The 13891-nt window shown below is 44.0% G+C and overlaps 2 protein-coding genes across 2 annotated transcripts in view; one reads left to right on the forward strand and one right to left on the reverse strand.

Annotated features, from left to right (window-relative positions):
• Positions 1–11695, reverse strand: part of dtl (denticleless E3 ubiquitin protein ligase adapter) — a 28221-nt gene extending 16526 nt beyond the window's left edge. Inside the window, exons 1-6 of the mRNA XM_078405776.1 lie at positions 11641–11695; positions 9111–9233; positions 7430–7528; positions 6041–6102; positions 5822–5942; positions 5672–5737 (exon numbers count right to left, since the gene is read on the reverse strand). Coding sequence (XP_078261902.1) covers positions 5672–5737; positions 5822–5942; positions 6041–6102; positions 7430–7528; positions 9111–9233; positions 11641–11695 — 526 coding nt within the window. The remainder of the gene's footprint in view (positions 1–5671; positions 5738–5821; positions 5943–6040; positions 6103–7429; positions 7529–9110; positions 9234–11640) is intronic.
• Positions 11696–12045: 350 nt separating this feature from the next.
• ints7 (integrator complex subunit 7) overlaps positions 12046–13891 on the forward strand; it is a 48829-nt gene continuing 46983 nt past the window's right edge. The window contains 2 exon segments of the mRNA XM_078404777.1: positions 12046–12068; positions 12070–12137. Coding sequence (XP_078260903.1) covers positions 12046–12068; positions 12070–12137 — 91 coding nt within the window.

A 13891-nucleotide genomic window follows, 5' to 3' on the forward strand; every position in this document is an offset into this window, starting at 1 on the left:
TGAGCGTGTCCAGGATATCCTGAAAGGGGAGGGAGAGGAGCCAGAGGTCGTGGTACATATAGGTACCAACAATATAGGTAGGATAAGGGAAGAGGTCCTGAAAGGAGAATTCAGGGGGCTAGGAAGAGAGTTAAAAAAAAGGACTTCCAAAGTAATAATCTCAGGCTTACTGCCTGTGCCACGCGATAGTGAGAATAGGAATGGAGTGAGGTGGAGGATAAATACGTGGCTGAGGAACTGGTGCAGGGAGCAGGGTTTCAAGTTTCTGGATCATTGGGACCTCTTCTGGGGGAAGTATGACCTGTACAAAAAGGACGGGTTGCATCTGAACCCGAGGGGAACCAATATCCTGGCGGGGAGATTTGCTAAAATAACTGCGGAGACTTTAAACTAGTACGGTTGGGGGGAGGGACTCAAACACAGATAGCTAATAGGCAGTGTGTGAGGCAGGAGGCAGAAAAGGGAAACACTCAGACCCAATATGTAGGAGAGAAAGAAGGGAAAAGAAATAAACTGAGAATAAGAAATGATGGGTCCCTTAAATGTGTATATTTTAATGCTAGGAGCATTGTAAGAAAGGTGGATGAGCTTAGAGCCTGGATTGACATCTGGAAGTATGATGTTGTGGCGATCAGTGAAACATGGTTGCAGGAGGGTTGCGATTGGCAATTAAATATTCCAGGATTTCATTGTTTCAGATGTGATAGAATCGGAGGGGCAAGAGGTGGGGGTGTTGCATTGCTTGTCAGGGAGGATATCACAGCAGTGCTTTGGCAGGACAGACTAGAAGGCTCGATTAAGGAGGCTGTTTGGGTGGAACTCAGAAATGAGAAAGGTTTAGCAACACTTATAGGGGTGTATTATAGACCGCCAAATAGGGAACGAGAATTGGAAGAGCAAATATGTAAGGAGATAGCAGATATTAGTAGTAAGCACAGAGTGGTGATTGTGGGTGATTTCAATTTTCCGTATATAGACTGGGAATCACATTCTGTTAAAGGGCTGGATGGTTTGGAGTTTGTAAAATGTGTGCAGGATAGTTTTTTGCAGCAATACGTAGAGGTGCCTACCAGAGAAGGGGCAGTGTTGGACCTCCTGTTAGGAAATGAGATGGGTCAGGTGACGGAGGTATGTGTTGAGGAGCACTTTGGGTCTAGTGATCATAATGCCATTAGTTTCAATATCATTATGGAGAAGGTCAAATCTGGACCAAGGGTTGAGATTTTGGATTGGAGAAAGGCTAATTTTGAGGAGATGAGAAAGGATTTAAAAGGAGTGAAATGGAAATTGTTGTTTTATGAAAAGGATATAATAGAGAAATGGAGGATATTTAAAGGTGAAATTTTGAGAGTACAGAGTCTTTATGTCCCTGTTCGGTGGAAAGGAAAGAATAATAATTTGAAAGAGCCGTGGTTTTCCAGGGAAATTGGACACTTGGTTCGGAAAAAGAGGGAGATATACAATAAATATAAGCGGCAGGGAGTAAATGAGGTTCTTGAGGAATATAAAGAATGTAAAAGGAATCTTAAAAAGGAAATTAGAAAAGCGAAAAAAAGATATGAGGCTGCTTTGGCAAGTAATGTAAAAGTAAACCCCAAGGGGTTCTACAGATATGTCAATAGCAAAAGGATAGTGAGGGATAAAATTGGTCCATTAGAGAGTCAGAGTGGACAGCTATGTGCTGAGCCGGAAGAAATGGGGGAGATATTAAACAATTTCTTTTCTTCGGTATTTACCGAGGAGAAGGATATTGAATTATGTGAGGTAAGCGAAACAAGTAGAGTAGTGATGGAAATGAGGAGGATTAAAGAAGAGGAGGTACGGACACTTTTGAAGAATATAAAAGTGGATAAGTCTCCAGGTCCTGATAGGATATTCCCTAGGACATTGAGGGAAGTTAGTGCAGAAATAGTAGGGGCTATGACGGAAATATTTCAAATGTCATTAGAAACAGGGATGGTGCCGGAAGATTGGCGCATTGCGCATGTTGTGCCTTTGTTTAAAAAAGGTTCTAAAAGTAAACCTAGCAATTATAGACCTATTAGTTTGACGTCTGTGGTGGGAAAATTAATGGAAAAGATACTTAGGGACAATATATATAATTATTTGGATAATCAAGGCCTGATTAGAAACAGTCAACATGGATTTGTGCCTGGAAGGTCATGTTTGACTAATCTTCTTGAATTTTTTGAAGAGGTTACCAGGGAAATTGATAAGGGCAAGGCTGTGGATGTTGTCTATATGGACTTCAGTAAGGCATTTGACAAGGTTCCACATGGAAGGTTGATTAAGAAGGTTAAATCGTTGGGTATTAATAGTGAGGTTGCAAGATGGATTCAACAATGGCTGAATGGGAGATACCAGAGGGTAACGGTTGACAATTCTATGTCAGGTTGGAGGCCAGTGTCTAGTGGAGTGCCCCAAGGATCTGTGTTGGGTCCACTGTTGTTTGTCATTTACATTAATGATCTGGATGATGGTGTGGCAAATTGGATTAGTAAATATGCAGATGATACTAAGATAGGTGGAGTAGTTGATAGTGAGGTAGATTTTCAAAGTCTACAGAGAGACTTGGGCCTTTTGGAAGGGTGGGCTGAAAGATGGCAGATGGAGTTTAATGCTGATAAGTGTGAGGTGCTGCATTTTGGTAGGACAAATCAAAATAGGACGTACAGGGTAAATGGTAGGGAATTGAGGAATGCAGTGGAACAGAGGGATCTGGGAATAACTGTGCATTGTTCCCTGAAGGTGGAATCTCATGTGGATAGGGTGGTGAAGAAGGCGTTTGGTATGCTTGCCTTTATAAATCAGAGCATCGAGTATAGAAGTTGGGATGTAATGTTGAAATTGTACAGGGCATTGGTGAGGCCGAATCTGGAGTATGGTGTGCAGTTCTGGTCGCCAAATTATAGGAAGGATGTCGACAAAATGGAGAGGGTACAGAGGAGATTTACTAGAATGTTGCCTGGGTTTCAGCACTTAGGCTACAGAGAGAGGTTGAACAGGTTGGGTTTTTATTCTTTGGAGCGTAGAAGGTTGAGGGGGGACTTGATAGAGGTTTTTAAAATTTTGAGAGGGACGGACAGAGTTGACGTGGGTAGGCTTTTCCCTTTGAGAGTGGGGAAGATTCCAACAAGGGGACATAGCTTCAGAATTGAGGGACAAAGGTTTAGGGGTAACATGAGGGGGAACTTCTTTACTCAGAGGGTTGTGGCTGTATGGAATGGGCTTCCGGTGGAAGTGGTGGAGGCTGGCTCGATTTTATTATTTAAGAGTAAATTGGATAGGTATATGGATAGGAGGGGATTGGAGGGTTATGGTCTGAGTGCAGGTAGATGAGACTAGGTCAGGGAGAATGGTCGGCGTGGACTGGTAGGGCCGGACAGGCCTGTTTCCATGCTGTAGTTGTTATATGTTATATATGTTATAAATCTAATGTGTAAGAAGAAGGGTCTCGACCCAAAACGACACCTATTCCTTTTCTCCAGATGCTGCCTGATTGGTTGAGTTACTCCAGCATTTTGTGTGCGTCTTTGGCATCTGCACATCCTTCCTACACATTAGGTTTGTACAGATCATTTGGAAATAAACAATAAATTTCCAAACATGCACGAGATACCCTGACATTTTGAGAGTTTACTGTACAGATACAGCAGGGAAACAGTCCCTTTTGTCCCACATCGACCATCAATCACCAGTTCACACTAGTTCTATGTGTAGGAAGGAACTGCAGATGCTGGTTTAAACCGTAGACCCAAAAAGCTGGAGTAGCTCAGCAGGACAGGCAGCATCTCTGGAGAGAAGGAATGGGTGACGTTTCGGGTCGAGATTCTTCTTGAGAAGGGTCTCGACCCGAAATGTCACCCATTCCTTCTCTCCAGAGATGCTGCCTGTCCCATTGAGTTATTCCAGCTTTTTGTGTCTTCACCCTAGTTCTATGTTATCCCACGTTCTCGCTACTCCCTACACACTAGGGGGCAATTTACAGAAGACAATTAACCTGCAGACCCGCATGTCTTTGTGATGTGGGAGGAATCTGGAGCACCAGAGGAAGCCCCAGGAAGAACATGCACACTTCATACAAATAGCACCCATGGTCAGTATTAAACCCAGGTCTCTGGCACTGTGAGACTGCAGCTCTACCAGCTGTGCCACAGTACAGTATCTTTTAGCCAAGCCATGTTGATGCAAGTAACAGTAATTCTGTGTCTAAAAATTGTAGAAGTTACCGACATAATTTTTTCTACAAATTGCAAGATCAAAAGGAACTCAACCCACATCAGCGACACACTTCAGGTCTGTCAATAACAAACGCTGGATGCAGATAAAAGCTCTTTCGACACCCACTGGTTTGATTTTCAATTCAAAAGTAACATCCCAACTACACCAGTAAATCTTCCAGTTTTTCCATACAGCCAAAACATTTTGTGACTTCTAGGAAATCTTGTGCATAATTAGACACCTGTTATGGCATACTTATTGCAAATGGAGTTAAGACAATCTAAAAGGTTTTTTTAAACATGCCGGCAGAGATAAAACCCATTATTAATAAAAAATGTATTGAAATAGTCACCCTCCACATGCATCTGACATAATGAATCACATCTAATGGACAATAATTGTTTTGTGAATTGCTTCCTATTCAAGACCGCTGCTCCATTTGCAAGTGCTCATATTTCTCCATTGATCATTCTACATTATCACAGCCACAACAACCCCTGCCCCTTACCAATCAAGTGCACTGCTGCATTGGCAGTTCTAACAATGATTTGACGGTGGATGCCATTTTGCTAGAAAATTGTTTAACTGACTTTGAGGTGATTGCTTGCGTATCAGAAACTAACGAGTCATCAGGTGCCCAAATTCTGAAATTTTCATCTGGATTAACAGATGATGAATAGATTTTCACAGGAAGATGCATATTACTATTTCATGCCTTCAGTTTCTGATTGGGTTTGTTAGGGACCTGCATGAAGATACTTGTACAAAGCAAAATAATACAAATGACAGGGCAATTCTGGGTTATAAAAGGAAAGTAAAAAGACAAGATTAAATGCAGGAGGTATTGCAATATGTTTTTTGCTATTGAGGGCGTGCAGCGTAGGTTTACTAGGTTAATTCCCGGAATGGCGGGACTGTCATATGTTGAAAGACTGGAGCGACTAGGCTTGTATACACTGGAGTTTAGAAGGATGAGAGGGGATTTTATCGAAACGTATAAGATTATTAAGAGGTTGGACACATTAGAGGCAGGAAACATGTTCCCAATGTTGGGGGAGTCCAGAACCAGGGGCCACAGTTTAAGAATAAGGGGTAGGCCATTTAGAACAGAGATGAGGAAAAACTTTTTCAGTCAGAGTTGTGAATCTGTGGAATTCTCTGCCTCAGAGGGCAGTGGAGGCCAATTCTCTGAATACATTCAAGAGAGAGCTAGATAGAGCTCTTAAGGATAGCGGAGTCAGGGTGTATGGGGAGAAGGCAGGAACGGGGTACTGATTGAGAATGATCAGCCATGATCACATTGAATGGCGGTGCTGGCTCGAAGGGCCGAATGGCCTACTCCTGCACCTATTGTCTATTGTCTTTAAAAATTCCAAAAGAATGTTCACCGAACAACTTGAACTCTTTAAAAAATAATGCATCCAATACACAATTTCTATAGAATTCATACCTTTCTTACTGCAACGAGTATCCCAGACCATTATATTGCCATCTCTTCCACCGGTACAAAACACAGCTTCATTAACAAAAAAGAAAACAATTAGAACCACTTTTGCGTTATGAATAAAGCTGTACAGATAAAATAAGTTGTAGGGGATACCTGTCTCCTGCTTCCCAAAGGCCACCGACTTGAGACTGCACTGGTGACCTTTAAACGTACCGAGCAACTCACTCACTCTTACGTCCCACAGCTTTGCAGTTTGATCTCCTGACGCTGTGACCTTCAAAATAAAACAAACAGCACAGAATTTTATCAGCATCATCATCATCTCATTCTGGCTTGTTTGAGGAACTTACATTGAAAGGCTGGGGTACTTACTAATTTTGGTTCTCCCGGAACCCAAGCAAGGTCAAACACTGCATTGGTGTGAGCCAACCATGCTGAAAAAAAAGAGGGAGGACATTTTTAATTTAGAGGTTAAAGATCAGTTTAATCGTTTCGCTTTGCCTTGTCAGAGGTGATGGCATGTATTGCCTTTGGGATCTTGATAAAACAAAATTGTCCACTTAAATGTAAAAAAACCCCAATTATGTCCTTACTAACAGAAGTCCCACTTGGAGCATTTAGATGTCACTTAGCATGACATATTTAAGTGACGTGGTGGGTGTTTTCACTGTCAGCTATTTTGTTATAAAGAATAGACAGCAAAATTCTCACTCAGAAAGCATTATTAGTATCATAATGCCACACAGCACAACAGATAATCATGTCACACATAGACATTTCACATGACACTTCAATAAAAATGATGCAGGAGATGCTTTGACAGGGCTCAAGATGGCACCATCACAGAGCACACAACTCAAATCACCTCCCCAGGCAAAATGGGCAGACAGTCTTGGCATCGAGTGACCTCTCAAGGACAAGGCTAAAGCGATAGACTAAACACTGCTCCATTAAACTGGAAATAAAAAGAGGTAATAATGTAAACTAAAAGGTAGACACATAATGCTGGAGTAACTCAGCGGGACAGGCAGCATCTCTGGAGAGAAGGAATGGGTGACGTTTCGGGTCGAGGCCCCTCTTCAGACTGATGTAAACTAAAATGTTATTGTGCATAATAATTTGCGAATTAAGACATTTTCAGCTGCTGGGTATTTTGCTTTATTGTTTGTGTAAACAAACAATATACATCTTGGCAACACGTTTTCCTCAGAAGCAAAAGACGCAGGTCATCCAACTTCCTTTGACTTGGATTAGTTCTACAATTCAACACACAATCAGAATATTGCAGAATAAATACCATTCAACATAATCTATAATACTATAGTCATACATGAATTACACAAGACTTTGACCTAATGAGTTGCAGCCCCCCCCCTCCCTCCCCCAGCCCATAATCTTTATGTTCTTAAAAGGTCCCACACTACTCTACCAGCATGTCAATTAGATTTTACTTGCACAGTGAAACAATTTGTTTAAACTGTACATTATATCCAGATTTAACTAAACTGGGCAGCAATGCCAGAGTGGCAGAGGCGAGAGAAAACACTTTCCTTCCAATGCAGGACAATAATAAAGGACGAGTAGGAATCTGGGCACTGTCTATGATGAATAGATTGGCATTGCATTAAAATTGTTACGCGTTTACAATACATTTGTGTTTTGTTTCAACAAAGGAATGTCTAGTTTCTTCACATGACCAATATCTAGACACACCCCTTTCAAAAATGTGGAAGCAATGAAGCAAACAAAATCTTGGCACACCTCGAAAAATTGGATCCTTCTTCTTATGGCATTCTGTATTGTATAACCTGACCATACCTTCTTCATTTACAACTGCAAGGACCCACTGTAACTGCTCTGCTGTAAAGAAAGCTTATAGTAATCAGAATATTAACAACATCCACATATACACAAAAACAGAATGTTCTCTTACAATTTTATACCAACAGAAACTAAAATTTTGTATTGCATTCTTGTAGGGCTGCCTTTACGCTATCTTAAGCTAGCTCTTCTTGTAAACTCCAATGCCAACCAAGTGCGGACTGTCAGTTGAATGCCTGAACATTACCAGTGTCAAATTACAGTATCAAATAATGCCACAATTGCTCATCACTCCTTGAATCTCTAACTGGTTCATAAATTATATATTCCTCAGAGAAACTCTCGGTTTATGTGTACATGAATTAAAAACAATTATTTACATTATGTAGTTAACCTTACTTCATTATTACCCTCAATATATTGAACAACATCTGATGCACTGGCTGTTTGCTTTGGATATCAAGGCTATAGCACATGTTTTCAGCTGCTGGACATTTTGTTGTGTTGTTTGTATAAACATACAACATACATCTTGACAACACATTTATTTACCGAAAGAAAAGGAAGTATGTTATCCAATTTTATTTGAGTTGGATAGATACAAAATGGTGGCATAACTCAGAGTCAGACAGAATCTCTGGAGAAAATAAATAGATCAGGACCCTTCTTTGAGTTGGATTAGTTTTATAATTCAGCTATTCAAGTTCAAAATTGCAGCTTCTCACATCTATAATTGTAAATTCCATGGAGACTTCTGACCAATGCTTTTTGAAATCTGAGCAAAATTTATTTGTACCATGTCCTATCAATGTACCATTCCTATCCATGTACCGATATTCCTTTTATCCTTTGTCTAATTGTTTCCTAAACGTTGCAATCATCCCTGCCTCAACTACCTCCTCTGGCAGCTCGCTCCATATACCCCCCCCCACCCTGTGTGAGACAAAGTTACCCCTCAGATTTCTATTAAATCTTTCCCCCCTTCACCTTAAACCTATACCCTCTGGTTCTTGATTTCCCCTTTCTGGGCAAGAGCCTGCACATCTACCCGATCTATTCTTCTCATAATTTTATACATCTCTATTAAATCAGCTCCCCATCCTTCTGTGCTCCAAGGTATAAAGTCCCAGCCTGCTCAACCTCTCCCTGTAGCTCAGGCCCTCGACTCCTGGCAACATCCCATAAATCTTCTCTGTACCCTTTCCAACATGACATCTTTGCTACAACATGGTGCACAGAACTGAACATAATACTCTATATGCAGCCTTACCATGTCTTACAGAAATGCAACATGACCTCTCAACTTCCATACTCAATACCCTGACCGATGAAGGCCAATGTGCAAAAAGCCTTTTTGACCTGTCACACCATCTATCTGTGACACCACCTTCAAGAAACCATGTGCCTGCACTCCTGGATCCCTCTGCTCTACAACACCCCGCAAAGCCTTACCATTCGCTCAGTAGGTCCTGCCCATGTTAGACTTTCCAAAATGCAACGCCTCACATTTCTCTGTATTAAATTCCATCAACCATTCCTCAACCCGCATCTATTAATGTTATGCCTTCAGAATATACAGGGTCAATGTTCAAGTGTACAAGCCCTGCACTGGCCAACCTACCTGTGGACCACGAGCAGCCAAAAGGAGGAACCGGCACCCCAAGGTCACCACATGACATGTGCTCATCCTGGCGGTTACACTGGTAATATTGCAGCAAAGTCTCCAAAGGGTAGCTGTGGGGCTCTAATGGCAAAGAGAAAAAACAAACATTGAAACCGATGCAGAGACAAGTAGCAAATGTTTTAGTAATCCATCATTTATACCACACTTGCAAGTTTACCTCAGAAATTAACCATCAATGAGGCATTACCCGGAAAATAGTTGCAAACCGCTGAGTATTATTTTTATTTGTCCACACTCCTCAGAGGGGCTGTGCGATGGTTATTACTTACAAGTGAGCCCAGGCACATTGACATAGACCACACAGATAGGATTAACGCGTAATAAAAGACTTCTATCTCTAAATGCACATAGTATCGAAAGTAAAGTTAGAAATCAATGAACAAACAGCACAAAACCTCAGAATGCCATTACAAAGACATGATTATAAGGAAATCAAAGCGGGGAATTCAAAAATTTGGGGTATTTGTCTTTAGGGAGGTCAGGCAGGAAACAAAAGACAAGAGGACTAGTTTGTTAAGAAGGGATGGAATTAGTGCAATTGTAAAAGAGACAATAGAGGTTGAAAAGTTGTAGAATCCATTTAAGGAGGCGAAAAGAACAAGGGAAAAATGAACAAGGGCCCCAAACTGTAGGAAAAAGTAGAATTTTAAACAAAATGAGCAAGTAAACAAACAGTGGAACATTAAATCATTGTCAAATTTAATTTTCGTGTAAACTGGTATTGGGAGCCAAAACAATGAACTCGGAATTCTTTAAGGCTAACGTCCTAAAGCAATAGGATATGGATCTAACAAGGTACCAGGCCATTTGGTATCTGGTTTGGTAACTATCTTAGAGCAAACAATCCTTTAAGAAGTAACAATCAAAGCATGATAGAATTAGCATCCAGCTAGAGGGCGAGAAAGCTGGATTTGCAATAACGGTGTTAAATTTAGGGAAATTAGATTTAAACAATTTAGTTGTCACTTTCATTGAGTCTGCTTTCACATTTTGTCTTTTTTGGGTTGTTTTTTTAAAGTCCTCCATGCTGAATTGTGAATTTATTCCAACCTTCTGGCCCAACACTAATCTTTGTATGTCAGCTGATGAAAGAATACCTATAGATATCCAAATTTCTATAACGAATTCTATAAGATGTCAATTGCAAGGTTAAAGTTCATGGTTATGTTTTGAACATAATATATTAGCATGGATAGAGGACTGATTAAGTAGAAGGATAGAATGGGGAAAGAGTAATTGACAGTTGGTAAACTAACCAGTGAGTGAGTATATCCAAGCAAAATAAGAGGCAGCTTACACCCAGTGGTATGAATATTGATTTTTCTAACTCCAAGCAATTCTTATATTCCCACTCACTCTGTCCCTCCCCCACCCCAGTTCTCCGACTAGTTTCACTGTCCACTTGATTAAGTTTACTGATTGTATGCCTCATTGTCACCTTCCCCTCAGCTAACAACGAACCACGTGCAGGAAGGGACTGCAGATACTGGTTTAAACCGAAGACAGGCACAAAAAGCTGGAGTAACTCAGCGGGTCAGAATTTGAGATGTTTGAAGTAGAGGCATTCGAAAGAAGTAGAGGCATTCAGTTCAGTTTATTGTCACATGTACACTTATTGTCAGGAAAATAATTGCAGATGCTGGGACAAATCGAAGGTATCACAAAATGCTGGAGTAACTCAGCAAGTCAGGGGGGAGAGAGGGGGGGGGGGGGAGAGAGAGAGGGAGGGGGGGGGGAGAGAGAGAGGGAGGGGGGGGGGAGAGAGAGGGAGGGGGGGGGGGGAGAGAGAGGGAGGGGGGGGGGAGAGAGAGGGAGGGGGGGGGAGAGAGAGAGAGGGGGGGAGAGAGAGAGAGGGGGGGGAGAGAGGGGGGGGAGAGGGGGAGGGGGAGGGAGAGGGGGAGGGGGGAGGGAGAGGGGGGAGGGAGGGGGGGGGGAGAGAGGGGGGGAGAGAGGGGGGGGGAGAGGGGGGGGGAGAGAGGGGGGGGGGGGGGAGGTGGGGGAGAGGGGGGGGGGGGAGAGGGGGGGGGGGGGGGGGAGAGGGGGGGGGGGGGAGAGAGGGGGGGGAGAGAGGGGGGGGGAGAGGGGGGGGGGGGGGAGAGAGGGGGGGGGAGAGAGGGGGGGGAGAGAGGGGGAGAGGGGGGGGGGGGGGAGAGAGGGGGGGGGGGGGAGAGAGGGGGAGAGGGGGGGGGGGGGGGAGAGAGGGGGGGGGGGGAGAGAGGGGGGGGGGGAGAGAGGGGGGGGAGAGGGAATGGGTGACGTTTCGGGTCGAGACCCTTCTTCAGTGAATATATGGATGGATGGATGTCTATATATTCAGATGTATAATCAATGAAACCGTAAAGTAGTAACACAATAATGCAAAAAGTTGGGTTAATACAATGTGAACACACCAAGATCCGCACGTTCATTTAAACAAATTGCATAAATAGACACTTCTTGAAAGAATAACTTAATAACATCGTCTCACCCCTCTTTGTGTTGTGAACCCTACTACTTAGCACAGTGCGGAACAACATCCTCATCCACAGGGATTCCTGCTGCTGTTGTTGTTACAAACTCCCGCGCGTTTCACTCTCCTCTGAATCTCCCGCCAAACAGACGTCACGCGGGGCGGGACTGTACGTGGAGCGTGATGACGATTGTGCCGGCGTCACGCGGGGCAGGGCGTGGAGCGTGATGACGAAGGTGCCGGCGGGGTGCGGCGTCACGCGCCGCGGGGCGGGGCGGGACGTGGAGCGTGATGACGAAGGTGCCGGCGGGGTGCCGGCGTCACGCGGGGCGGGACGGGTCGTGGAGCGTGATGACGAAGGTGCCGCCGTCACGTTCGGTTCGCGGGGCATGACTGGGAGGTGTCGGTTGGAACGGGGCCGCCATGGCGCTGACCATCGCCCGGCCTCCTCTCGGATGGCGGCTACGGCGAGCAGGAGATGGACGCCAACTCCGCCCTGATGGAGCTGGACAAAGGTACGGGACATCCGCAGGAGGAGTGCGGCCTGGTGTCTGTAACTGTCCCGTAACTGTCCGTTTACACCGAGGACACACACACAAAATGGCAGCAGTGGAGTAACTCTCAGCGGGACGGGCAGCATCTCTGGAGGAGGAGAAATAGGCGACGTTTCGGGTCGAGACCCTTCTGCCGCCGATGCCGGGCCGCGTGTCCCCCGGTGCAGGCGGAGTGCGGGGTCCACGGGGCGCGGCTGTTGTATATAAATCACCCGCCTGCCTGTCACTTCACTAGAAGTGTTTGTTGTTGTGATCTTGTCCCCTCCAACCCACACGCTTCACTTTGTGAGAAATGTCTCTGCCCATCGGCTATAAACTCACTCCCTCCACCCCCCGAAAGGCAGGAATCCAAACCGAATCGTGGCTCGTCACTCACTGTTTGAAACCTGTTATGGCCACAGTCTCCGTGATTGTTTGGCATCTCTTTACAAATAAATAAAACGACTGAAATGTTTTGATCAGAGAAGGACTCTGAAAACTTGCCAAATCTGTCATACTCGAGTTACTTGCGTTGTAATCAAGTTGAATATGAACCGACTATTGCAAAGTTTTATATGGATGGACACATTGGGATGGCTTGGGATGTGTCTGAAGAAGGGTATCGAACCTAAACTTCTTTCCAGACATGCTGCCTGTCCCGCTGAGTTACTCCAGCTTTTTGTACCTATCTTCAGTTTAAACCAGCATCTGCGGTTCATTCCTACACATATGGATGGACATCTCTGCCCTTTCTCCCAACAACCAGCCTGTCAAAATAAAATGCCTGTGTCGGCCTACTACCTGTCACACTTTGTCCTGCCTCTCCCCTTTAACAGCTTTCTTCTTCCCCCCTCCCTCCCTTCCCTCGCATCAGTCTGTCGAAGGGTGACGGCCCAAAACGTCACCAATCCATGTTCTCCAGAGATGCTGCCTGAACTGCTGAGTTACTCCAGCATTTTGTGTCATGTGTATTAACCAGGATCTGCATTGCAGCAGGATGATTTGAATGTTAGGCTGGAAGTACACTGCTCATGATTACATAGAAACATAGAAAATAGGTGCTGAATGAGGCCATTTGGCCCTTCGAGCCAGCACCGCCATTCATTGTGATCATGGCTGATCATCTACAATCAGCAACCTGTGCCCAACTTCTCACTGTCTTTGTCAGTGATGCTCTGATCTGTGATTTGCAAACAGAAATTTGAATGTTCTGCATTCAGTTTAGTTTATTGTCACATGTACCGAGGATCAGTGAAAAGCTTTTGTTGTGTGCTATCCAGTAAGCAGAAAGGCAATACATGATTACAATCGAGCTATTTACAATGTATTAATACACGAAAAGGGAATAACATTTAGAGCAAGGTAAAGCCAGCAGAGTCCGATTAAGGATAGACCGAGGGTCACCAAAGAGTTAGATAGTAGTTCAGCACAAGATTATAAAGAAAGCACATCAACGCCTCTACTTCCTGAGAAGATTACAGAGATTTGGTATGTCAGAGGATTGTCTTGAACTGCTACAGGTGTACAGTTGTGGTAAGATAATTCAGTTGCCAGATAATAGCTGGGATGGTAAACAGCTATTGTGGTATCATCAACAGACCACAGTCTGTTTGAATGGCAGAAATTCTTCTTCCTCAATAACAACCAGTACGGGAGCACTTCAAGGCCGTGTGCTCAGCCCCCTGCTCTACTCACTCTATACATGACACAGTGTGAACTCCATCTTCAAGTTCGCC

The sequence above is a fragment of the Rhinoraja longicauda genome, chromosome 9 (genome assembly GCF_053455715.1).
Source record: "Rhinoraja longicauda isolate Sanriku21f chromosome 9, sRhiLon1.1, whole genome shotgun sequence".
NCBI lineage: Eukaryota > Metazoa > Chordata > Chondrichthyes > Rajiformes > Arhynchobatidae > Rhinoraja > Rhinoraja longicauda.